This window comes from Podarcis erhardii (assembly GCF_964252035.2).
Source record: "Podarcis erhardii genome assembly, chromosome: 7".
Taxonomy (NCBI): Eukaryota; Metazoa; Chordata; class Lepidosauria; order Squamata; family Lacertidae; genus Podarcis; species Podarcis erhardii.
In genome coordinates this window covers 87273661-87298577 of record NC_138511.1, presented here as the reverse complement: position 1 = coordinate 87298577, position 24917 = coordinate 87273661, and the positions used below count along the sequence as shown (strand labels likewise).

The window sequence follows — 24917 nt, the reverse complement described above, 5'->3', positions numbered from 1 at the left end:
ACTCTAGAGGAAGGCCAAACAGGTGGGAGGGGAGGGGGAGCTGTGTGAAAGTGAGTTTTGGCTGGTGCTGGAGAAACAGAAGCATGTCTTGTTGCAGGAATTTATGTATAGGTTGGGGGGGGGGCTGCCCCTCCAGCAGATATCATGCACATGCAGCCCACTACCAAAAATCAGCACAATCACTTTTGTGACTTTTGTCCCCACAAAACACTTCATCACAGTTTCTTCCTGCCTATTCAAAGGGCCTTTGCTGCACGATACCAAATGTAAGAATTCACTGATCAATGTCTCTGTGTACTGGCTCACTGGGAAAACTTCAGAAATTCATATAGACATGTGAGCTCAGCTGCTCAGCAGCCCCTCTGCCTGAGTGATAATCCCTGGCATCTGGATACCTGAGTGCCAGACAGGTAGCCATTCCAGAAATAACAAACTCAGATGAAGACAAAAGGGTGTGATTAACATGGCTGGGAAACAGGGAAATGTAAATATCTCTTTTGCTTCACTTGATGGGTGTTTGGTGGAGGGCAAGGAGAACCATGGGGCAGGGTCCAGGATGCTCAGATTACTGCCACCAGACCTCCCCTTTCATGATGTAACAGTGATGTAGTTGGGTGTAACATGGGGATTAGCAGCTAATAAAAAATTGGGTTCTCTTTTGTTCTGGGCTTCCATCTTGTTCCACCTGGTGGCAGGTGGGAGTCCTGTCATGACAGTCTTCAATCAAGTCCAAGCCTACTGGCTGCTGTTTTGCTCTGGTATTCCTGGCTGGTGTCCTTGTTTTTTGTCCAAGGGAGCCCTCAGATTTCTCCGCTAACAGTCTTGACCCAAAACTTTTGATGGGGAGGCAAGTCCTGTTGGAGTGTTAATGCCGCGAGGCCCTCCATCCTATGATCAGGTTGCATATATGTGTGTGTGTGTGTGTGTGTGTGTGTGTGTAAATAAAATCATGTATGCTACAAATATCACAGTATATTTGCAAGGAAACCAAACCCTGGGTAAACACTGGCACCCTGGAGTCTTTGGCTGTTGGGGTTCATGCAAAACTATCACAAATGTGTTGTGCGTTAGGTTGTTACTGAAAGTGCAGTACAGTCAATTAAACAACATTAAAGTACCGGTACCCTCTTGTTTGCTTGCTTGCTTAAAAGCAACATTTTTGAAATTTACTCGACTCTGACAGAGGGAATATTCTGGTTAATGGAACCAAGGAAACTGGCTTAGAGGCGGGGGGGGGGGGAGGGAGAGAGAGGTTGCCCAGATATTCTTTTGGTGGTCAGACTGGGAATTAAGCCCAAAGCCTTTTCCCTCTTGGTGGCTGGAACACTACCAGGTTCCTTCGCATCAGGAGACTCCAGAAAAAGCCACAGCAGGCCCACCAAACGCCTGGTCCGGGGGAAAGGCCCCAATTCCTCAACCGCCCCTGCCTTTGCCTCTCTCCGGTTTACCAAAGGAGCGAAGGCATTTTTCGATCAGCTCATCCAGGGTGCAGGATCGGTTCAGATCCCCCAAGGTGATGGAGGCCAAGGCCTGGTTGATCTCCCGAGGGTTCGGACAGGTCATCCGCCGCCGACTCTTCCGTCGGGAAATCCTGCCGGCACCTGGGAGGCTGCCGCCTTCTGTGATGCTGGGGGCTTCGGCTCGGGATTTCCTGCAAAAGAATACTGTTAAGTTGTGGGTGAACATATCAGACGACACAGCGATTCTTCAAACAGCTCTTGTTTATTCACAGGCCCAAAACAGAACTGAACTGAAGGGTTCAGCCAGCCTGCTTATATAGAGCTTCACTAGAACGCAACAGTAACCATTTTCTGTAACTATCCAATCACTGAACGTCACTTTCGATCCCTTATTTGCATATGTGGACCTGAGTGAAAACTATCTACAGTATCCCCCTGCTGGCCCAGGGTGAGAACTTCAGTACAGTGGTGCCTCGCAAGACGAAATTAATCCGTTCCGCGAGTCTCTTCGTCTTGCGGTTTCTTCGTCTTGCGAAGCACAGCTATTAGCGACTTAGTGGATTAGTGCTATTAGCGGCTTAGTGGCTATTAGCGGCTTAGAAAAAGGGGGGGAAAGGGGAAAAAACTCGCAGGAACTTGCAAGATGTTTCGTCTTGCAAAGCAAGCCCATAGGGAAATTCGTCTTGCGAAGCACCTCAAAAGATGGAAAACTCTTTTGTCTAGCGAGTTTTTCGTCTTGCGAGGCATTCGTCTTGCGGGGCACCACTGTACATAACAAATACAATTCCCAAACTGACCAAAGGCACGAGCTTTGGGGACATCAACGGCAGTTGTTTTTCGCTTCCAAGACAGACAACAGCAGGTGCTTTGCGGTGTAAGAGGACTCACACGTCTGAGGTCCACCGCAGCTGGTAAAACGGACAAGCTACCTACTACCCCACTCTCAAAGGAGCCTCTCTGTAATAATAATAATAATAATAATAATAATAATAATAATAATAATAATAATAATAAATTTTTATTTATATCCCGCCCTCCCCAGCCAAAGCCGGGCTCAGAGCGGCTAACATCAAATCTATAATACATTAACATAAAATCAGACAATCAATTAAAATACATCCTTAAATCAGATCAGGATCAGAATAAAATCCAATCGGATGGCAACCCGCAGATTAGGGTTGGGGACCTCCAATGCTCACCAGGCCCAACTGTTTGTGCTGAACTTATATGGGCCTGTGAGGAAAAATTGGGAGGCCACTTTCATGCAAGTTCTTCTGAAAGGGGAGAGGCAGTCAGACTGAACCTTGACCCAGTGGCCTAGCGTGGGTTGTCAGCACCCGGGGCAAGGCAAGTAATTAGTGCCCCTAACCCCTAACCTGCCGCTGCTGCCAGCTTCTTCTTGCTGCTGCCTGGGCTGGGGTATTTACGGTAAGGTAGCCACGGCGGTGGCGGCGGGGGGTCCGTGTCAGGTGATCTGAGGCGAGTTGCCGCTGGCGCTGCCGCCCAAACGACGCCGCTTGCCCGGAGGAGGAGGAGGGCAGAGAGGCGAGGAAAATGCAACATGACCCAGCAGCTGCAGCAGCAGCGGCGGTGGCGGGGCTGTGAGGAGGGGCTGCCTGGCGCGCCCTCCGTGGTCCTGACGTGCGGGGACCGCGGCGAGCGCTGAGAGCCGCTGCCTGCCGGACGCCTTCAGCCCGGACGCGCGCACAGCTCGTCGGTTCTGCGAGACATGGGCTCTGCTGCAGCCTGCGCCCGAGGCTCTTCGGCGACTCTGGAGGCGGCGAGCGCGCCCCCCAGATGTTGCGGCCGGTGCGGCCGGCCCCCCCTGCACCCCCCACGCTACGCCACTGCCTTGACCAAAGGCCTGGCAGAACAGCTCCGTCTTGCAGGCCCTGCGGAAAGATGTCAAGTCCCGCAGGGCCCTAGTCTCTTGGGACAGAGCGTTCCACCAGATCGGGGCCACAGCCGAAAAAGCCCTGGCTCTAGTTTTTTTTTTTTCTATTTATTTATTTATTAAGGATTTTCTTGTTTTACAGAAGGGTAGTGCCTCGTATTTTTTTTTTCCTTCTTCTTCTTCCATGTAACGTTTTTACAAATCCGTTTCATTTGTTGAGGCATTAGGGGGAGAAGAAAACAGAAATAAAAAAGAAAGGGGGGTGGGGAGAGGGGGGGATGGATGGGGGTGGGGTCGGGTGGCGGTGTTTCTATTATGTTTAATGTATGTAGAGTTTGGTGTCAGCGTTGCTTGTGTTGTTCACTTGTGTTCCTTTGGTGGTGAGAGAGGTTGGGGTTGGCTTAGGGTGTGATTGTTTGCTTGTGATTGGCTGTGGTGATCTTTGTTTTCGTGTGTGAGTGAGGTGGGTGGGTGTTTTGGATCAGGTTAGCCATATTGATTTGTATGCTGTTGGTGGATTATTGTCATTGTCCTGTTGGGCTGTGTATGTGATAAAGGGGAGCCATACCGGGGTGAAGGCGTCTTCTTCTGTTTGTCCCCGTGTCAGTTTCAGTTTATTAGTTAATTTTTCTAGTAGGGCTGTTTCCCATACTATTTGGTACCATTGGTCCATGCTTACTCCTGACAGGTCTCTCCAGTGTCTGGTTATGATGCTTCTGGCTGCTGAGAGCAGGTGGGTTATGAGTTCTTTGTGGTGTAAATGGGCATTGTTGTCTTGGAAGATGTTTAGTAGGGCCAATTCTGGGGTGATGTCTATTACTTGCTTAGTTATTTTACATATTTCTCGTATGGCTGTTGTCCAGAATAGTTGAATTTTGGGACACTCCCACCACATGTGGAGGTATGTGCCTGAGGAGGTGCACCCTCTCCAGCATTTTGGTGAGGTTCCTGGGTGTATTAGCGCTAGTTTCCTTGGTGTTAGGTACCACCTGTAGGTGAGTTTCAGTGTGAGTTCTTTTCTTTTTGTTGATATGGATTTAAAGGGGGGTTTAGACCACATTCTGGTCCATTGAGTGGGGTTAATCTCATAGCCTATGTCATTCTCCCATTGTTTTTTGATTGTGTCTAGGGGATTTGCGGGATTTTGGAGTAGTATTTTGTATATTGCGGATACCGTCCCTTTACCGTTTCCCTTTGTTGTTAGGAGGAGGTTTTCGAAGGCTGTCAGGGGCCTAGTTGCTGCTGATTTTACTGTTGGGTTGTTTAAGAAGGCATGTAGTTGGTGTTGTGTTAACCAGGTCATTTGGGTGTCTTCTAGTTTGTCTTGTATTTCTTGTGTTGACAAGGGTTTGTTATTTTTATAAAAGTCTATTAGGCGATATAAGCCTTTGGTTCGCCAGGTTTTTATCTGGAGGTTTTGTGCTGCATGGTGGAATAATGGGTGGTACGCCAGGGGGATTAGTGGGGATGGGGTTGGGGAGAGTTTGCCTATTTGTGTTTTCCATGCTTTGAGCATGGTCTGTGTGTACCTGTTAAGTGTTGTGGGAATTTTCTTTAGTTTGTTTGGGAGGAGTGGGTATGTTGTGGTGCAGGTGTTTTCAATTGTGTCCCTCTCTAGGTGTACCCATTGTTTTGTCTCATCTTCTAGTATATATGGGATTATATGGCGTATTTGGTTGGCATTGTAATATGCTTCTATGTTGGGGATTCCCCATCCTCCTTCTGAGGTGGGGAGGTGCAGGTATTTGGGGCTTATTCTTGGTTTTTTATGTGAGAAGATGAAGGAGTGTAGTTTTCTCTGCCAACTGCGAAGTTGTGTTGAGGGGATCCAGATTGGGAGGGTTTGGAATAGGTAAGTTAGTTTTGGGAGTGTGATCATTTTGATCATGGCTATTTTGTCTGAGAGAGTGAAATTCGTGTTATTCCATCTCTTTAGGTCTTTGTTAATTTGTCGCCACAGGGGCTTGTAGTTGTGGAGGTACAGTTTATTGAGGTTTCTGGTTATTTGTACCCCTAGGTATCTGAACTTGGTGTGGCAAAGTTTTATTTTGGTGACCTTCGTGAGTTCTTTTTGTGTGTGAGGAGGGGTGTTGAAGCACATAGCTTCTGACTTTGTAAAATTTACCTGTAGGCCCGACACCATTGCAAATGTGTTGAGTTCTCTGATTAGGGAGGTTGCTGTGCTTATGGGGTCTGGTGTTGTGACCATTAGGTCATCTGCAAAGAGCCCTAATTTATAGGTTCTGCCTTTTATTTCCACTCCCTTGATGTCTGTGGCTGCTCGGATGCGGATTGCTAAGGGTTCCAGAGCCAGGATAAATAAGAAGGGAGACAGTGGGCATCCTTGTTTTGTGCCTCTTTGGATAGCTATAGTATTAGAATCCATATTGTTAGTTCTGCATTTTGCTGAGGCTTGGGAGTATATTTGTTTGAGGATTTGTAGGAAGTTGGGGCCAAATTTCATGTTAGTTAGTACTGCTAATATGTATTTCCACTCCAAGCAATCAAAGGCTTTGAGGATGTCTAGGGACATGATTGTCAATGGGAGTTTCGTTGCCTTGCTGTGTTCGATCAGGTTCAGTAGTTTCCTGATGGGGTCTGTTATATTGCGGCCAGGGACAAAGCCAGTCTGGTCTGGGGCTATTAACTTGTGTAGGAAGATTTTTAGGCGGTTGGCCAAGATTGATGTGAATATCTTGTAGTCTTGGTTTATTAATGAGATTGGGCGGTATGATTCTACTTTGAGGCTGTCTTTTAGTGGTTTTGGGATGGAGACTATTTTGGAGTGGGTCCAGGTTTTGGGGATGGGGGCCCCTTTTATGATGTCGTTGAATAGGCGGGTCATGTAGGGCATCAAGGGTTCTTTGAATTTCCTATAGAATTCTGCTGTGAAGCCATCTGGGCCTGGGGCTTTGTGTGGTTTCAGGTTTTTGAGGACCGCATCTATTTCCTCTGGGGTGATAGGGCTGTCCATGAATTCCTGTTCCTCATCAGTTAGGGTAGGCATGGTCAGTCCTGCTAGAAATGTTCTGATTTCCTTCTCTGGTGGGTTATGGGAGGTGTATAGGTTGGCGTAGAATTCTGCAAATTCTGAGGTTATTTCTTCGGGGGAGAATGTTATGTTGCCGTCTTTTTTGGTGATGCAGTGTATTCTTGTTTTGAGTGCTTTTTTCCTACATCTATTTGCTAGTAATCTGGAGTTTTTCCCTCCATATTCGTAGAAACGTTGTTTAGAGTATAGAATGTTGATCATTGTTTTGTTAATTTCTAGGGAGTCTAGTTCTCTCCTTTTTTGTTCTATAAGTTTGAGGAGTTTTTTAGATCCTGTTTGTTTGTAGCGTGATGAGAGGGCTGTGATGTCTTGTTCTATTTTGCTAATTTTTGAGGAGGTTTGTTTTTTAAGGAATGTTTTCTCTTTTATGCAAGCTCCTCTGGTGACCGCTTTCATTGCGTCCCATAGGAGGGGGGTTGTTATATTGTCTACATCGTTTTCCTTGAAGTAGTTTTGGAGGGTTTTTGTGAGACTCTCTCTAATTTGTTTGTTTGTAGTTAGGATGGGACTGAAGGACCATGATGGGGTGGTTTGTGTTCCTTCTCCTATTTTAACGATGACTTCTACTGGGGCGTGATCTGTGATTTTAATGTTACCTATGTTTGTTGATTCCACTGAGGGGATCAGACCCTGTGTGAGTAAAATGCTGTCCAGTCTGGACACTGTATCATGGCGTCCTGATTGGAATGTATGGCTGATGTCTCCCGGGTTTTGCTCACCCCAAATGTCGTAGAGACCCCTGTTTTTTAGCATTTTTAGTAACTTGTAAGAGTTCCTAGTTGTTGGGGGTTTCCTTCGGAGGAAGGTTGCCCATGGGGTTGTGGGGTGGATATCTTTCAGGGATAAACCTTTCATATTTAGATTGAGGTCCCCTCCTAGGATTGCTTCCCCTTCAGAGAAGGAGAGGAATTTGTTTAGTGTCTTCTGGAAGAATTCTAATTGTTTGGTGTTTGGGGCATATATGGAGCCGATTGTCAGTTTGATTTTGCCATCTAGTGTCCCTTTAGCGAAAATGAATCTGCCTTTTTTGTCCTTGAGGACTGTTGTGGCAGTGAAGTTCAGGTCTCTACTGAGTATTATGGCTACACCACGAGCTTTCCCTGAGCCTTGTGCGACCCACTGTTGACTGAAGCGGGGGTCGCTCAGGAGTTTGCTGCCTTTGGGTGGGTTGTGTATTTCTTGTAGGAAGGTGATGTGTGGTTTCATGGTGTTTATGTATGAGGTGATGCGTTTTCTTTTGATGGGGTTTCCCAGCCCCCTCACATTTAATGTAATTGCTTTTAGGTTAGCCATCTTGCTTATCTTTTATGTGGGGCGATTCCCTGCCAACCCGTTCGGGTTGTCTTGTGTCTCTCTCTTCGTGTTGTTTAAAGAACCAGTGGGGTTGCGCTGACCTAGGGTGTGGTGGGTGGGGGGCTAGTGGGAGTAGAGTGAGATTTGGGTTAAAGAGTAGGGGGTAAGTTGTAGGGAGTTTCCTATATATAGTCATATAGGTGTTTGTTTGGGGTATTTTGGGCCATCTGGCATTTAGCCGGTTGGTCCTAGGTCTCAGCTGGTGTGGAAGGCCATGTTCAAGGACAGGCCATCTCCCCTGTTGTCTGCGATAGGGGGTGATCAGCGAGACAGTGTGAAGTGACTTTGTAACGTCGCTGTCAGGTATAAGGTTCGTAAGCAATGTTGCCAATGTTATAAGCAACATTGTTGGTGTGTTGGGGTGGGGATGTGGGTGCTGGTACGCTCTGGTGCCACCATATTGCTGGTTGGGTATCAGATTTTAGCCTGATTGTGGGTTGTGTTATTAAGGTTGGAGTTGTTTTTCCTTAGTATGGAGTATGAGGATGTTGAAGGTGTGGGTGATGGGGAATGTGGTTGAGGTCGTCTGGACTGGTGTTGGGGTGGGGGTTTCTGTGGGGGTGCGGGGCTGGGGGGAATGTTGATGGTGTTAACTAAATCTATGTTTTGGGGGGGGAGAGGGGGAAAAGGGGGGGGGAGAAATCACCAGTCCTTCGGTTTGTGGGGTTTTTTCCTGGTTGCTTCATTGAGCTGCAGTTGTTGTTGTTGTTGTTGTTGTTGTAGGGTTGTCCATCTGCGATGAATTGGTTTGGTTAGTCTTGGTCTGGTTTCTTGTGTCGTATGGCCGGCGGGACGGTTCTGAGCGTTGTGCTTGTCTGTATTGGTTTGCGTTGTTCTGCCGCTTCTGTTGTTTCTTTTTGCTCTGTACCGTCGTCCAGTTGCTTGCTGTTGTTTCCTCGTGGTTGGGGCTGTCACTTGGTGGATTTGTCGGTTGCCATTCCGGTGGGAGGTCGAGTTCAAGGTTCTTTAGTAGTTGCAGGGCCTCAGGTATGCTGGTAACCATGTGTTGTGTTGTATTGGTTGTTACAATGAGACGGAAGGGGAAGCCCCATCGGTATTTGATCCCTGCTTGTTGGAGATGCTGGGTGCATGGGCGCAGGCTTTTCCTCCGGTTTAGAGTATCCTGAGATAGGTCCTGTAGGGCCAGAATGGGGGTTTCTCCATATCGAAGGTTGGTTGAGTTTCTGAGGTTGTTCCATACCTCTTCCTTCTTTTTGTAGCGCGTGAAGCATACAATGATGTCTCTTGGGGGGCCGCTGGGTTTTGGCATAGGTTTTAGGGCTCTGTGAGCCCTCTCCAAGTCATCTGCCTCAAGTTTCAGGCCTGGGATTGTGTTTTTCAGCCAGCGTATAATTAGGTCTGTTGGGCTTTTCTCCTCTGCTTTTTCAGGAAAGTTGCGGAAGCGGATGTTACAGCGTCTATTGCGATCTTCAAGGTCGGCTTGCTTAATTTTCATCTCTCTGTGTTCTGTTTCCATTTGGTTTACCAGTTCGTCCAGTTTCTTGTTCACACGTGCGTTCTCCTCCCGGTATTGCTCTATTATTTTTTCTTGCATTTGGTTTTTGTTCTCTAGAGCTTCCACTTTGGAGGTTAGATTGTTGATTAGTACCTGCATGGGAGCCATTGTGGCCTTCAGTGTTTCTTCTAATCTTGCTTCCATTTCCCTCAGATCTCGTTTCGTTATTGGGTGGTCATCATCTTGAAGGGGAGTTACCATCTTAGCATTGTTTGCCATCTCCCTGGTTGGTGTCATCTCAGTCTCCCTGATAGTTTTGGTTTGAGGTTGGCTTGGCGTCCACTTGGGGTAGGGCGTGTGGTGGTTAGGAGTTGTGCCAGTGGTGATTCCTGGGTATTGTTGGGTTGTTGAGCTGATCAGGCTTTGTTGGCTGGTGGCTTTTACAGAGCGTTTGGATTAGGCGGTCATTTGTGTCACTTCTAGCCTGTGTTTTAAGAACTTCTCTTGGGTTTTCTGTAGTTGCCTCAGCGCTGCCGCCGAGGCTGGGGGGGGGAGGGCAGGTAAGCAGAGGTGGGTAGACTAACGGACAGACAGTTCATATAAAGGGAGGGGGGTTAGCAGGTAGAGATGCAAGAGATTAGAGGGGTGGGGCCAGGGGAAATATGTCTTTAGGAGGGGGTTGTATATACCCAAAGGGGTACTGGGGTCCAGTTAAGGTGGAAATTGGGGTTGGGAGTGCGCTTAGAAACAGAGACAGACAAATAGGCTATATGTAAAGGGTGGAGGGAGAAAAGGGAAGAAGAAGAAGAAGAAAGAGAGAAGAAGGGGGAGGCGGGGGGGAGAGGGGAGATTGGAGTAAGAGAGAAGAGAGAGAGAGAGACAAAAAGAGTTGAGAGGAGAGATAGTACAGTAATATCAGAGGTATTAGATTGCAGCAGTAGTTTTAGCTATAGTATGAGGGGGCAAATTATGATAGGGTTATATGAATGTGTGTATGTGTTTCCTTTAGGGGAAGGGGGGGGGATGGAGAGGGAGGAGGGAGAGAGAATGAGGGGAGGAGGGGGAAGGGTGGGGGAGGGAAGGAGAAGAAAAGAGAGGGGGAGAGGGGAGGAGGGAGGGAGGGGGAGCTGCTGCAATGGTATGGGGGAAAGTCTTATTTCAAAAGAGGGGGTGGGGGGGAAAGGGCTCCCCTCTCAAAAACAAACTGACGGACAGGCTAAAAAAGGGGGGGTTGATTTTAAAAAATAAAAGGGATAGAAAAAAAAAATTGGGGGTGGAAAATGAAAGGTGGGATAAGGGGAAAAAATGAGGAGGGGTGAAGAGAGAGAGGGGAGAGCAAAAAGGGAGAGAAAAATAAAAGGGGGGAGTTGAGGGAGAGAGTATCAGTAACAATAGCAGTGATATAGAGGAAATTTTTGTTTTAAAAGAGAGTGGTGGTCGTAGCTGGGGGCGAAAGATTCCCCCCTCAAGAACAAGCCAACAAATAGACAAGAACGGGCTTTAAAAAGAGAGAGGGGAAAAAATGTGTGGTGTTTTTTTTTAAAAAAAAAAATAAAATAAAATAATAATAATAATAATAATATTTTCCCCTAATTATTGTTGTTATTTTTTATTTGTAAAAAAGTAATTAAAAATGTACAGGTAAAAGATAAAAATGAGAATTAAAGGTAAAAAAAAAAGGGGGGGGGTTGTCTTTAGATAGATAGATAGAGCTTTTTATTTAAAAATGAAAATAAAAATGAGTAAAGTATAGGTAAAAGAGGATAGGTAAAAGAGAGTGGAAAGTCTGGGGCGAAGTGGCAGTCCCAGGAAATGGCCTGTGATGGTTCAGGGCTGTTTTCTGGGTACTGCCATTTTAATTCTTAAGAGGGGAGTTTGAGGTGAAAATAAAATGAGGTTTAAATTGAGGGTGTGTGTGTGTGGAAAAGTGTGTCTTTAAATAGTGTGTAGGAAAGATAGAAATAAAAATAGAGATTCAAATAAAGGGTGGCTGCAGCAGCAGTGGCCCCTCTCTTAAAAAGAAAAATGATAAAAGTAGGTATATGGGGGGGGGGGAATAAAAAAGAATTTCTTTTTTAAGAAGGGGGGGAGAGGGGTAGGAAGGAGTTAAAAAAAGGGATTTTGTTTGTTGGCTGTTGTTTTTTATAGAAAAAAGGAGAAAAGAAGGGGGTAGTTTCTTCCTTTCTGTGATCTCCTTTGTCATGCGGCTTTGCATGGAGGGGTAGGCTCCGGTCGGCTCAGCCACGTGTTTTTTTTTTTTCGCAGCGTCCTTTGCCTTCCCGTGTTCACCTACCTCCCCTCTTCCTTGTCGGCAAAGCTAGGGCTCCTCTTTCTTTCTTTCTTTCTTTCTTTCTTTCTTTCTTTCTTTCTTTCTTTCTTTCTTTTTCCCTTCTTCCTTCCTCCTTCTCTTTTTCTCCCTCTCTGCGTTAGCTCCACTGTCTTCCTGGATTTGGAGCTCCTCTCGGCTGTTGGGGGGGGGTCGGGTGCCTTTCCGGCTCAATCAAGGTCGCGGGGGGGGGTGTTTTGGCTCCCTTGAAAGACGCCCCGGGCACCCCCGATTCCTCTCCGTTGGCAGTGCTGGCAGCAGCAGATCTGGGAGCCCGGGAATCGGCCAGACAGAGCCTTTCACTCTGGCTGGCTTCAGGAGCTCTTTTCTGCTGCTGCAGCCGCCATGCTGCCTCCGGAAGTTCAGCCCTGGCTCTAGTTGAGGCCAGCCTAACCTCTCTGTGGCCCAGGACCTTCAAGATGTTTTTATTTGAAGACCGTAAGTTCCTCTGTGGGACATACCAGGAGAGGCGGTCCCGTAGGTACGAGGGTCCTAGGCCTCTGCATGAGTCCCTGTTCTGGGCCTGTATTTTGCAAGCTGCCGTGTGATCGCTTTTGCAAGGAAATGTGGGGTGGAGATGCATATGTGAAGGGCCCATGGCTTTGCGCTGTATGAACTTTGAAAACAACAACACCACCAAACCTTTGCAGGGTGTCAAAACCTAGTTAGACTGGTTTTAAAATTGGCCAGGGGGAACCTTTCCCCAGGTGTGGCAGCATCTGCCTGCAAAATTGGCAGGGAAAAGATCAGTAGCATTATAAGAAAAAAAAAATATCCTTTTTCCTTATGGGTTACCAAAGAGCCCATATAGAGTCCTTATGTAGGTTCTCTATCAGTAGGAGAAAATAACAGAGGCCACCCAGAGAATATTGAGAAGCAAAGCAGCTAGTAAGCCTGATCTTTATTAAAGCTGTTGCAACAGGGCGCTCTCCCCACACACAGGAGCATAGCTGGCAACTTTTTCCTTTTCTTGCGAGGAATCCTATTCGGAATAAGGGAATTTCCCTTTTTAAAAAAGGGAAACATTGACAGCTATGCACAGGAGGGTGGAGGAGACCCAGAACACTGGCGTGCAAACTCTTATATAGACATTTGAAATTGCCTCCCCTGTAGCTCAAGACCACTCCCAATACATCATACATACATCACAGAAGGGGCGGTATACAACAGAAATATGTGTGTATTGTTCTACCAGCAAAAGCTTGCATTGCATTGGGTAAAAGGCAACAAACTTGGTTCGCCAGAGGCACACCAAAGTACCGTATTTTTTGCTCTATAAGACTCACTTTTTCCCTCCTAAAAAGTAAGGGGAATTGTGTGTGCGTCTTATGGAGCGAATGCAGGCTGCACAGCTATCTCTGAAGCCAGAATAGCGAGAGGGATTGCTGCTTTCACTGCGCAGCGATCCCTCTTGCTCTTCTGGCTTCTGAGATTCAGAATATTTTTTTTCTTGTTTTCCTCCTCCAAAAACTAGGTGCGTCTTGTGGTCTGGTGCGTCTTATAGAGCGAAAAATACGGTAAGCGATCTGTATACTTTATTATTTTTAGGGGTCTGGCTTTGCAGCTGACTCAGCTCCTCTCAAAATCAACATTTGACAATTGCTTTTGAATTCTAAAGAAAGCGGGTTCCTGCCGCAGAACGTTGCCGCTTGGGTAACCTCAGCCAGCCATGTTCTTGTCAACATGTGTGAGAAGTCCTCTTATTCCGACTTTAACAGCTGCAGATAAACTGGCCAGCTAAGAACTACCATCTTCATGTCCAAAGAGGTGGGTTCTTTTGCCTCCTCACCTGGATGGAGGACATGAAATCCTAGGATGGAGACGAAAGGGGCCACAGGGTTGTGCGCTCTGTGCGTGAGAGAGTTTGGCTGATGCTGGAAACAGGAGGCACAGATGCGTGTCTTCTTCTGTGCAGGACCCAAAGCTTGCAGCTTCCTTGGGAACCTCTAAGATCTGTTGGGCTAAGATCTGTTGGAGTGTTAACGCTGTGAGCCCTTCCTATGCTCAGGTTGCATATACGTGTAAACAAAACCGTGCATTCTAAAGACATCAGCCAGTGTGGTGTAGTGGTTAAGAGCGGTAGTCACGTAATCTGGGGAACCGGGTTCGCGTCTCCGCTCCCCCACCTGCAGCTGCTGGGTGACCTTGGGCCAGTCACACTTCTCTGAAGTCTCTCAGCCCCACTCACCTCACAGAGTGTTTGTTGTGGGGCAGGAAGGGAAAGGAGAATGTTAGCCGCTTTGAGACTCCTGAAGGGGAGTGAAAGGTGGGATATCAAATCCAAACTCTTCTTCTTCATCACAGTATCTTTCTAAGGAAGGCCACCGACCTTGATGGCTTTAAAAGAGGATTAGACAAATTCTCTGGGGAGAAGCTTAAAAAGGTAAAGCTAAAGGGACCCCTGACCGTTAAGTCCAGTCGCGGACGACTCTGGGGCTGCGGCGCTCATCTCGCTCTATAGGCCGAGGGAGCCAATGTTTGTCCGCAGACAGCTTCTGGGTCATGCGGCCAGCATAACAAAGCCACTTCTGGCTAACCAGAGCAGCGCACGGAAACGCCGTTTACCTTCCCGCCACAGTGGTACCTATTTATCTACTTGCACTGGTGTGCTTTCGAACTGCTAGGTTGGCAGGAGCAGGGACAGAGCAATGGAGCTCACCCCGTCGCGGGGATTCGAACCGCTGACCTTCTGATCGAAGGGAGAAGCTTATCGATGGCTCACTCTAGCCATATAGGCTATGTTCTGCCTCCACAGTAGGAGGCAGCAACGAATGCCAGTTGTCAGAAACCACAGGAGGAGAGAATTGCTCTTGTGCTCAAATCCTGCTTGCTGGTTTCCCACAGGCATCTGATCGGCCACTGTGAGAATCAGGATCCAGCAGGGGTCTTCTTAAACCAAAGCCCAAGTAAGCGCTGGCATCCCTCAAGTCTCTCACTGGTGCATGCAACAATATTCAAACAAATGCAGTACAGTCGTACATTGGGTTGCAGACACTTCAGGTTGCGATTTTTTGGGTTACGAACCCACCGAAACCCGGAAGTACCAGAATGGGTTACTTCCGGGTTTCGGCGGTCTCACATGCACAGAAGTGCTAAATTGCGCTTTGCGCATGCGCAGAAGCACCAAATCGCAACCCGCGCATGCGCAGCGCTGCGGGTTGCGAACGTGCCTCCCGGACGGATCATGAGCATCCACTGTACGATACAAAAGGGGGGAAAGGTATTGCTGCTTCCCGGAACGGGGGTTCAACCTTAACAGTTTTCACTCCACCCTCCTGTATGGTCCTCCTGCCACAGTGGTCCGATCAACTGCTTGCTAAGAATTTCTCATCCTCCTCCCCACCTCGTTCTTGCAATCCTCACTTCCTCAATGAGCAAATGCCTGGACTTCCGCATTTCCCACCTCAGAGCATGCTTTCTCCACCCTGGTCTCTTGCATTTGAAAGTTGACCAGCGACTGTACTTGGAAACCCAAATCTATACCAAGGAACTTCCTCCTCTTGCCCAACTTCCTTGTACGCACAGAGCGTGTGGGTCCCCCACCCGCAAGACCGTTCAGCGCTCCTCTCTGACTTTGTCTGCAATATCTCTCGAGTGGGGAAAGGTCTCTCGCTCTCTCCTGCTTTGCAATCATTCCAAACTCCCCTTTTGTTTTCACCTGCCATGTGTGATCACAGCTCTTCGTTTTCCAATAGCTGAGCGTGCTGGATCAAAGCACCCACACGCCTACTCGGCATGTGGAACTGAAACGACACCATGCAACCCACCGGCTTCCGGATTGCTAGATTCACACAGCACAGGTCTTTTACGAAAGCTAAGCTTCCCCACCCGCTGGTGGCAAACTGAGACACTGCTAAACCTGAGCTGCGAAAGCAGAGCTATGCAAGACCTCGCAGCTTCTGCAAGTCAGGCAAACGTTCAAACATCAGGAGCGGAATAAATATGAGCTGGATGAAAACAAATATTAAAATGCATGTCCTGGTTTTCCCGCAAGTCAAATGGCAGCAACCACAGGGCAGGCAGTGCAAGATTTTTACACACAAATTGCTGTCAACAGTCAGAGGAGCACAGTTGTGGAACCCTCAAACGATCACAGAGGATCAGGGGCCGTCAGTTTCTACAGCCGTTAATAGAGTTTCTGCAATGCTCATAGCAGATTGAACACCATTGGCACCCCAGGAAACATTGGGGTCCAAGCAGGTGGGCTGGTGTACTTTGTAGTTCCAAATCAACTACAGTGGTACCTCGGGTTAAGAACTTAATTCGTTCTGGAGGTCCGTTCTTAACCTGAAACTGTTCTTAACCTGAAGTACCACTGTAGCTAAGGGGGCCTCCCGCTGCCGCTGCGCGATTTCTGTTCTCATCCTGAAGCAAAGTTCTTAACCCGAGGTACTATTTCTGGGTTAGCGGAGTCTGTAACCTGAAGTGTCTGTAACCTGAAGCATATGTAACCCAAGGTACCACTGTACTCTATTCCAAACTTAAAAATGGAGAGCGTAATGCTGGTGGCCAACAAAAGAGGTTTAAAGACTCTCTCAAGGCAAATCTTAAAAAAATGTAGTATTAACACGGACAACTGGGAAATACTGGCCTGTGAGCGCTCCAGTTGGAGAACAGCCTTTACTAAAGGTGTCATGGGCTTTGAAGACACTCAAACTCAGGACGAAAGGGAGAAATGCGCTAAGAGGAAGGCACGCTTGGCAAACCCTCACCGTGATCAACTCCCGCCCGGAAATCTATGTCCTCACTGTGGAAGGACGGGTGGATCCAGAATTGGCCTCCACAATCACTTACGGACTCACTGTTAAGACTGTGTTCATGGAAGACAATATTACTCAGCTATGAATGTTTGCTGAAGAAGAAGAACTTTGTAACACCCCTATTCTCTGTCTCCTAAAGGTAAAGGGGACCCCTGACCATTAGGTCCAGTCGCGGCCGACTCTGGGGTTGCGGTGCTCATCTCGCTTTATTGGCCGGCATACAGCTTCTGGGTCACGCGGCCAGCATGACTAAGCCGCTTCTGGCAAACCAGAGCAGCGCACGGAAACGCCGTTTACCTTCCTGCCAGAGCAGTACCTATTTATCTACTTGCAGTTTGACGTGCTTTGGAACTGCCAAGTTGGCAGGAGCAGGGACCAAGCAACAGGAGCTCACCCCGTCGCGGGGATTCAAACCGCTGACCTTTTGATCGGCAAGTCCTAGGCTCTGTGGTTTAACCCACAGCGCCATCCGCGTCCCCTCTGTCTCCTATCAGGCCCTAATTAATCAGGTTAACTGTCTACAAGGATGCTCAATCTGGTACCTATTGAAGAAGATGCACATGAAGCCTGCAATCCATTCCCCCACACAGTTATTCGTTCCTGAATCTCACCTGAAACTGAATGCCGTTAGGGAGGTATTTTTTATATGCAACGGCTGCAGCTCGGACTTTGGTGGCAAAGGGGCAAAGGGGTGGAAGAAAGAAGAAGTCCTGACAATAACAGATTGGCATAACAAGCTACAAGAATTGGCTGAATTGGCACAGTTGACAAATAGCCTGGGAGACAATTAAAAACCAAAATTTATGGAAAAGTGGGATATAACATATACGGTATGTTCAAAAATACAGTAAAGGTTCGCTATCTATGCTAGCATTCGATTGACGTTGGAGAGAGACTGAGTTGAGAAATAAGACCAAGGGTACATATTGATATAGGAATGTATTAGATAAAATGTAAAGAAATATACAATAAAAAGAGTACATTCATTTGTAAAAAAGGAATATACAACGGGATAGACAGGAAGTTCAAAATGTTGGTATATATATGATTTTGGAATAGTTTTTTGCCCTTGTTTTTTCCTTTTAGTATATACCATATTTTTTGCTCTATAAGACTCACTTTTTCCCTCCTAAAAAGTAAGGGGAAATGTGTGTGCGTCTTATGGAGCGAATGCAGGCTGTGCAGCTATCCCAGAAGCCAGAACAGCAAGAGGGATCGCTGCTTTCGCTGTGCAGCGATCCCTCTTGTTGTTCTGGCTTCTGAGATTCAGAATTTTCCCCCCTTGTTTTCCTCCTCCAGAAACTAGGTGCGTCTTATGGTCCGGTGCATCTTATAGAGCGAAAAATACAGTAGACATTGTATACATGTTGAAAATTATAGTATAATAAGCCTTGTGATGTGATATGATAATGTTTACCGATGTAACATAAGAACTTTAATAAATAAATGCAAATCCTCCTTTTTGGATTTTAAAACTGGACAGCTACATGTGTCCCTGTCCATTTTTTTAAATTTTGCAGATGTGATGGAATACTGCCCCTTCCCGGAATGGAAGATGACAGGGTCCCCAAGGACTTGGTCTGCGGGCAAGACCATGGGCAGCCCAACTCCGTGTTACAAAGGTGTCTGCAAACGTGATCTGAAAGCTGGCAACGTCAACACACCAGATGGGAATCCCTTGCAGATGACCACAGTGCCTAGAGACAGTAAGGCTGTGCATCCGCAGCAATGACCAGAGTAGGAATGACCGCTGGGAGGAGGGCAGAGAGAAGAAAAGGCATGGTACGTTTGCAGTAGCATAACTGGATGCCTTTTGACTTCTGGTGCTGGAGGAGACTCTGGAGAGTCCCATGGACTGCAAGAAGATCAAACCTCTCCATTCTGAAGGAAATCAGCCCTGAGTGCTCACTGGAAGGGCAGATCCTGAAGCTGAGGCTCCAAGACTTTGGCCACCTCATGAGAAGAGAAGACTCCCTGGAAAAGACCCTGATGTTGGGAAAGATGGAGGGCACAAGGAGAAGGGGACGACAGAGGACGAGATGGTGGGACAGTGTTCTCGAAGCTACCAGCATGAGTCTGACCAAACTGCGGGAGGCAGTGGAAGACAGAAGTGCCTGGCATGCCCTGGTCCATGGGGTCAAAAAGAGTCGGACACGACTAAACAACTAAACAACAACAACTGGATGCCTTCCTCTGCCCCAGCTGCAACAAAACATGTCTCTCCTGCATCGGTGTCTTACAGCCACGGCAGGCACTGTAACTCTCCAACAGTTTGGCTTCACCAAAGCACGCTCTTTAGTTGTCTCCCGAGACAGACAGATGCCAATCAATCAATCAATCAATCAATCAATCAAGGAAGGGATGGATGGATGAAAAGTCCCCATAAACCCAGGGCCGCATGCACAGGGACGACTCACCTCCTGCCTCTTTAGCAGCTGCAAGACAGGCAAGAAGTTCAACAGAGATAGCACAGCAGCAGCCCCCCCCCCCCAAAAGTTGGCAACTTGACAATACCTTGGGAACGGCAGCATTTCACCTGACGGCCAGGCGCTTGTGTGGAGTTTCCAGCAGCGGAGATCAAAATTAGAACGAAACACGCCCTCCCCAGGAAATATCAAACTGGCTTAAATTTCCCCAGGTCACCATGACACAAAACAGGAAAATCCCAGTGAGTAAGATGAAGAAGGAGCGGCAGCTCAGTTAAGTTTGACTTACCTCTTGCTCTCTCGTCGGATCATCTTCTTCCAGCCAAGCCACCCTTTTGGGTGGGGGGGGCTGAGGGCCTGGGAATGGGGTCCTTCTTGCTTTCCTAGCTGAAACCTCTCAGCTAGGTGCTTCTGGGCTCAGCCCCAATTGGGGCAAATGCAAGCAATACGGCAGAATGTCTCTTCCAGACCGCAGCACAGCTGAGTCAAACAGAACTGGTTGATTTTATGCTGATGTGCGGTTAAAAGGAACTGAGTTGCACATGTGATTGTGTGTGTGTGCGTGTGTCTGTCTGAGCATGCATGCGAGCAACAGATAGTACAAACAGGACTGAACGGTGTCAATGTTTGCACTGCCACTCAAAATCTTCCTTTTTAAAAAAATTTTTTAAAGCACCTTTGACAGCTCCACAGCAGGCAGGCATTCAACGGGGCTTAGTTTGGCAGGCAAAAGAAGAAGTTGCCCCATGGCTGCTCTTTCATGTTGAGGAAAGCTCCACCTGATGAATTTCTGCCTGCCATGCAGCAAATGAAATCAGCAAATTGGGGAGCGGGCAGGGGAGAATGGCAATTCCCAGTGCTATTCAGAGGTGGGAAGGGGAGATTGGGGGAGTGCAAAGTGTCCCCCCTTATTATCCCAGGAATAGTTGCCAAGAATTCTGTCTTCCATACACAAACACACACTTGTTCCAGATCTGGTTAATGCTTCTGGAAATGTACCTGCTACAGAGGTGGCTACTTGCTTTTTCAGGCCGAGGGCCACATTGGCTGGTGGTCAGCCTTTCAGGGGCCGCATGCGAAAGTGGAACTGGCATTAATGTCAACACGGACTGGCAGCAGCTGTCCAGGTTTCAGGCAGGTGTCTCCTGCAGCCTTGTCATATGGGCAGAGTACAAATAATAGTTGTTGTTGTTGTTGTTGTTGTTATTATTATTATTATTATTATTATTATTATCTGGAGATGCTGGGGGAATAAACCTGGGACCATCTGCAGATGCTCTAAGCACTGAGCTACCATATTTTTTGCTCTATAAGACTCACTTTTTCCCTCCTAAAAAGTAAGGGGAAATGTGTGTGTGTCTTATGGAGCAAATGCAGGCTGCGCACCTATCCCAGAAGCCAGAACAGCAAGAGGAATTGCTGCTTTCACTGCGCAGCGATCCCTCTTGTTGTTCTGGCTTCTGAGATTCAGGATATTTTTCCCCTTGTTTTCCTCCTCCAAAAACTAGGTGCGTCTTATAGGGAGAAAAATACGGTATATCCCTTTGCACTGCGCCAGCGCATTCAGAGACTCAGAAGTGCAAATGGGCCTCTTCCCCTTTTATTTTTTTACATTTTTCAGCCATTAAAAAAAATACAACGCTATGCACCCAACAGAAAATCCAAGCATGCTCCTCCATCAAAATATCTGGTTATTCCAACTCAAAACATAATCAAATCCAGGCAACGTTACGGTTTATTATGAACAGTCAAGAATTATAATTAAAATTATTTAGCAGCAAAGCTTGCCATGTTTCCAGCTGGCCCCTGGGCTTTCTGCAGCAGCCTGATTTGCAGCCCAGAGCAGGTGAGAATGTTTTTCTCAACTCGCCAGGAGAGGTTTCAGCTGGCGATCTTCTGCAGGTTCGAGCTGCTGAGAAAGGGACACGGGGTAGTGTTGGAGCCCCCATGGAATTTAAAATATGAATTTCAGTGGTGGGGGCAGCGAAGAGGGTAGCGCCTCATGAAAAACACTCTGGTTTCTATCCAAGATGTAATCATCTGCTCTTGTTTCTTTCATTTATTACCCACCTTTGCAGTAAAGGGCCCAGGGCTGATCTAAAAAGATAACACAACACACCTTTGCCCCCCAAAGCACACATTACCCCATTCATTCCCCCCCCCCGAACTCCTGATTCCTGTACCCCATTTCCATCACTGTAACACTCTTGCCCAGGATTTGGGACGGGGGAAATCCTCTGTTATTCCAGTTGTGCTTGAACTCCAGTTCCCATCAGCACCATTCAACCTGAGCAATGATCAGGGATGATGGGAGTTGTAGTCCATCAACATCGGGAGGCGTAATTGCAGAAATTCACTTTCACCGATCCACCTTTCCCCTTAAGGATTCATTCAGCTCTGTCTTTGGGAGATGTCTATGTCCCTTTAAATATTGCCTGGCTTCCCAGAGGGAATTAATAAATGGGACAATTTGGTTCCCAAGCCCCTTCTTAACTTTTTCTCTTTCACCAAAGACAGGTTGTTGTTTCCTCCCCACTTAGAGGTGGGGAAAGAGCGTTATTCAGAAGTAAAAGTTTCCATTTGATAATGGAGAGATTTGTTGTGGCTTGGAGAGCAGCGTAGATCAGATCTTGTGACGTGAGTTCAGGCAACGCGTAGATGGAGATTTTAAACTGGGCCTGGAGAGAGAAAAAGGGTGGTTTCTTTTAAAAGGGTTGCGGAGTAAAGATTAGATATCTGGAGGTCTCCGTTGACAAATTTACAAGCAGAAGAATGAGCTCAATATGCAGAGGGGAAACTTGAAAGCAAAAGACATTCAATTTTGGCTTTCCAAAAGCCTGACCCCTATTGGGATTCCCAGACACAATTTGGATGGTCAGTGAACCAGGAAAACAACAGGAAATAATATTTGTAGTGTTGAAGCATTTTGCTAAGGAGTCCGGCCGCTGGGTGTGGCTCTTGCAAATTTGACCTGGCTTAATTTGGGTGGGTTGTTCCGCACCTTTTACCCAGAAAACTGCTTCTGTTCACACACTTTTGCCCCCAAACCTCCCTGCCCCAGAGGTCCCGCAGACTCTTTAGGCCTGAACATGTGAAATTTCGCAATCTGTGTGCGCACCATGCCCAGCCCGGCGAAAGGTGTGCCGTCGCATGCCATCGTTCAGTACCTCACAAGTATCGGCATTCACGTCCGACCTTGGAAGACCAGCCCTAGCCAGGTGAGTGGGGTGAGGGTCTTGTGTGTTAACAGTGGGTGGGGCATTTAAAAATAGATATTCTGTGTCTTGTGCAACCCCTGTTTGCCTTTTGGTGTGCCTTAAATGTTGTTGTTGTGATTAAAATATACTGCCCTTCATCTGAGGATCACAGGCCGGTTTACAAAATAAAAACACAAAAATACACAACACAGGAACATGCAAGCAAAAGCAGTCCTGAGAGATCTGCATTGGCTCCTAGTACGTTTCCGAGCACAATTCGAAGTGTTGGTGCTGACCCTTAAAGTTCTAAACGGTTTCGGTCCAGTATACCTGAAGGAGCGTCTCCACCCCCATCGTCCAGCCCGGACACTGAGATCCAGCGCCGAGGGCCTTCTGGCGGTTCACTCCCTGCAAGAAGTGAGGTTACAGGGAACCAAGCAGAGGGCCTTCTTGGTGGTGGCGCCCGCCCTGCTGAACGCCCTCCAATCAGATGTCAAGGAAATAAGCAGCTATCCTATTTTTAAAAGACATCTGAAGGCAGCCCTGTTTAGGGAAGTTTTTTATATTTAATGCTGTATTGCTTTTAAAACTTGATTGGGAGCCTCCCAGAATCTCTGGGGAAACTCAGCCAGATGGGCGGGGTATAAATAAATTATTATTATTATTATTATTATTATTATTATTATTATTAACCCCCCAGCATTATCAGCTGTGCAAATCAAAGATTCTCATGATTAAATTGTGCAGCGGGTATATTCTTTGCATGGGGGGGGGGGTTTGAATAGGTTTTGGTTTTTTTGTAATAAGAAGCACACACCAAAAACTACCATAATCTCATAGCTAACAAAGAGAAGTCCACAAAAGAGCTGCAAAATATATGTATAATAAACCTGAAAGTATTATTATTTTTATATAAATACATAAACTTTTCGTTCTGGTGGTGTGAGGGACTTTTCTGGAAAGAACCAAGAAGCAAATTGAATTGGCCGCTGAGTCTCTCTTTGTCCACATCCATACATTTAAAGCACACAGCTTCCCGCAAAGAACCATGGGAACTGTAGTTTACCCTTCCCGGCGCCCTGAACAAACTACAGTTCCCAGGATTCTTTTCAGGGGAAGCTGTATTCTCAGCAACCTTTTAACGCTTTCTTGGAATTATATCTCCGAACAAAGAATAAAAGTGTTGCGTCTTGGCCCTCGGGCAGGGCTGGTGTCAACGCCTGCCATTCCCAGGCAAATGGCAGGGCCCTTGCTAATACTTGCCCAGGAGCCCTTTGGAAAACAGTTTCCTGGCTCGGTGCTCGGAGTAGCGTGGGATCCAGACATGTTTTGATCTCCTGCAACACACTGGAACAAAGCTGTATCGAGGGCATTGGAGGTCCATTGAAATGGCTTGCTATGCCTGGCAGTGGGGCTGATGGGAGTTGTAGTCCAAAACGTCTGGAGGGCGCCGGGTTGGGGATTGTCAAACAGGAGGCGTTAAGGCCCACAGCCAGCCAGAATGGCGGGTAGTAAACTGTAGATTGGAGGAACGCCTAGGCCTACCTCGCAAGGTTGTGGAGAAGGCAACATGGGAAGATGATTATCTCAGTTCCCTTCCTTGAAGTGAAATATTTATTATTTTTAGTGGTGGTTTTAATCACTAAGAAGATTGAAATCCTGTACGCTGGAGTACAGCTGCTACTTTATCTTGAACATAACGTGCATTTATTTTATTTCATATATTCACGTACCAAAACAGTGTAATACCAAAGTGATTTACAACAAAGAACACATTCTAAACCCGAAACCGAAGAATCTGTAAGCCTGCTCTTTATTGTTGAATTGGAGCAAACTCTGCAACCGAGAGCAGATTTTTGAGGGGGAAATTGCTCGGACCCAGAGCTCAGAAAGATTCGCCTTCTGAAAGAGCTGCTTCTGGTTTGCATAGACTTATTCCGAGCTGTAACTTATTCCGGCCTGTGATCCTGTGTGACAGCGGTACGTGGCAGGCCGAAATCCAACAGGTGTAACAGGCTCCCGTGTGCAGTGATGATGGAGCAATGCTCTGCTTTCTCTGGTAGCCTGAGTCAGAAATGCCAGGCAGCTGCAGGGCTTACCGGTAACTTCTGCTGAAGCGAAGCCCCAGGACAACTCGTTTTTGTTGCTGGGACTTGCTTGGAGCCTGCCAAGTCCTAATCAAGGTGGCCTCCAGCCCCACGTGGGAAAGAGCGCCTTAGTTTCCGGGTGAGGAGTGAGGAGTAGCTTGTTAGCGGAGAAATCTGAGGGCTCCCTTGGACAAAAAACAAGGACACCAGCCAGGAATACCAGAGCAAAACAGCAGCCAGTAGGCTTGGACTTGATTGAAGACTGTCGCGACAGGACTCCCACCTGCCACCAGGTGGAACAAGATGGAAGCCCCGAACAAAAGAGCCCCCAAACTTTTATTAGCTGCTCATCCCCATGTTACACCCCCCCCCCAAACTACATCATGGTTGCATCATGAAAGGGGAGGTCTGGTGGCCATAATCTGAGCATCCTGGACCGTGCCCCATGGTTCTCCTTGCCTTCCACCAAACACCCATCAAGTGAAGCAATAGAGATATTTACATTTCCCTGTTTCCCAGCCAAGTTAATCCCACCCTTTTGTCTTCATCTGGGTTTGTTATTTCTGGAATGGCTACCTGTCTGGCATTCAGGTATCCAGATGCCAGGGATTATCACTCAGGCAGAGGGGCTGCTGAGCAGCTGAGCTCACAGGTCTATATGAATTTCTGAAGTTTTCCCAGTGAGCCAGTACATAGGTACATTTATCAGTGAATTCTTACATTTGGTATCGTGCAGCAAAGGCCCTTTGAATAGGCAGGAAGAAACTGCGATGAAGTGTTTTGTGGGGACAAATCACAAAAGTCACAAAAGCAATTGTGCTGGTTTTGGTAGTGGGCTGCATGTGCATGATATCTGCTGGAGGGGCAACACCCCCCCCCAACCTATACATAAATTCCTGCAACAAG

The 24917-nt window shown here is 47.3% G+C and overlaps 2 protein-coding genes across 6 annotated transcripts in view; one reads left to right on the top strand and one right to left on the bottom strand.

Annotated features, from left to right (window-relative positions):
- The window catches only part of RASGRP4 (RAS guanyl releasing protein 4), a 52031-nt gene extending 32961 nt beyond the window's left edge, over positions 1 to 19070 (bottom strand). The window contains exons 1-2 of one of the 2 annotated variants that reach the window (XM_081868908.1): positions 19017 to 19070; positions 1449 to 1651 (exon numbers count right to left, since the gene is read on the bottom strand). In XM_081868908.1, coding sequence (XP_081725034.1) covers positions 1449 to 1651; positions 19017 to 19039 — 226 coding nt within the window. In that variant the 5' untranslated portion in view covers positions 19040 to 19070. Of the gene's footprint in view, positions 1 to 1448; positions 1652 to 18815; positions 18859 to 19016 lie in introns of those variants that run through there. The other variant, XM_081868909.1, reaches the window with a different exon arrangement.
- A 2355-nt stretch (positions 19071 to 21425) lies between these two features.
- Positions 21426 to 24917, top strand: part of LOC309345633 (uncharacterized protein) — a 37460-nt gene continuing 33968 nt past the window's right edge. For 2 of the 4 annotated variants that reach the window (XM_081868860.1, XM_081868861.1), the window contains exon 1: positions 21426 to 21945. In XM_081868860.1, the coding sequence (XP_081724986.1) occupies positions 21847 to 21945 (99 nt within the window). In that variant the 5' untranslated portion in view covers positions 21426 to 21846. The remainder of the gene's footprint in view (positions 21946 to 24917) is intronic. The other 2 variants (XM_081868859.1, XM_081868858.1) reach the window with 1 other exon arrangement.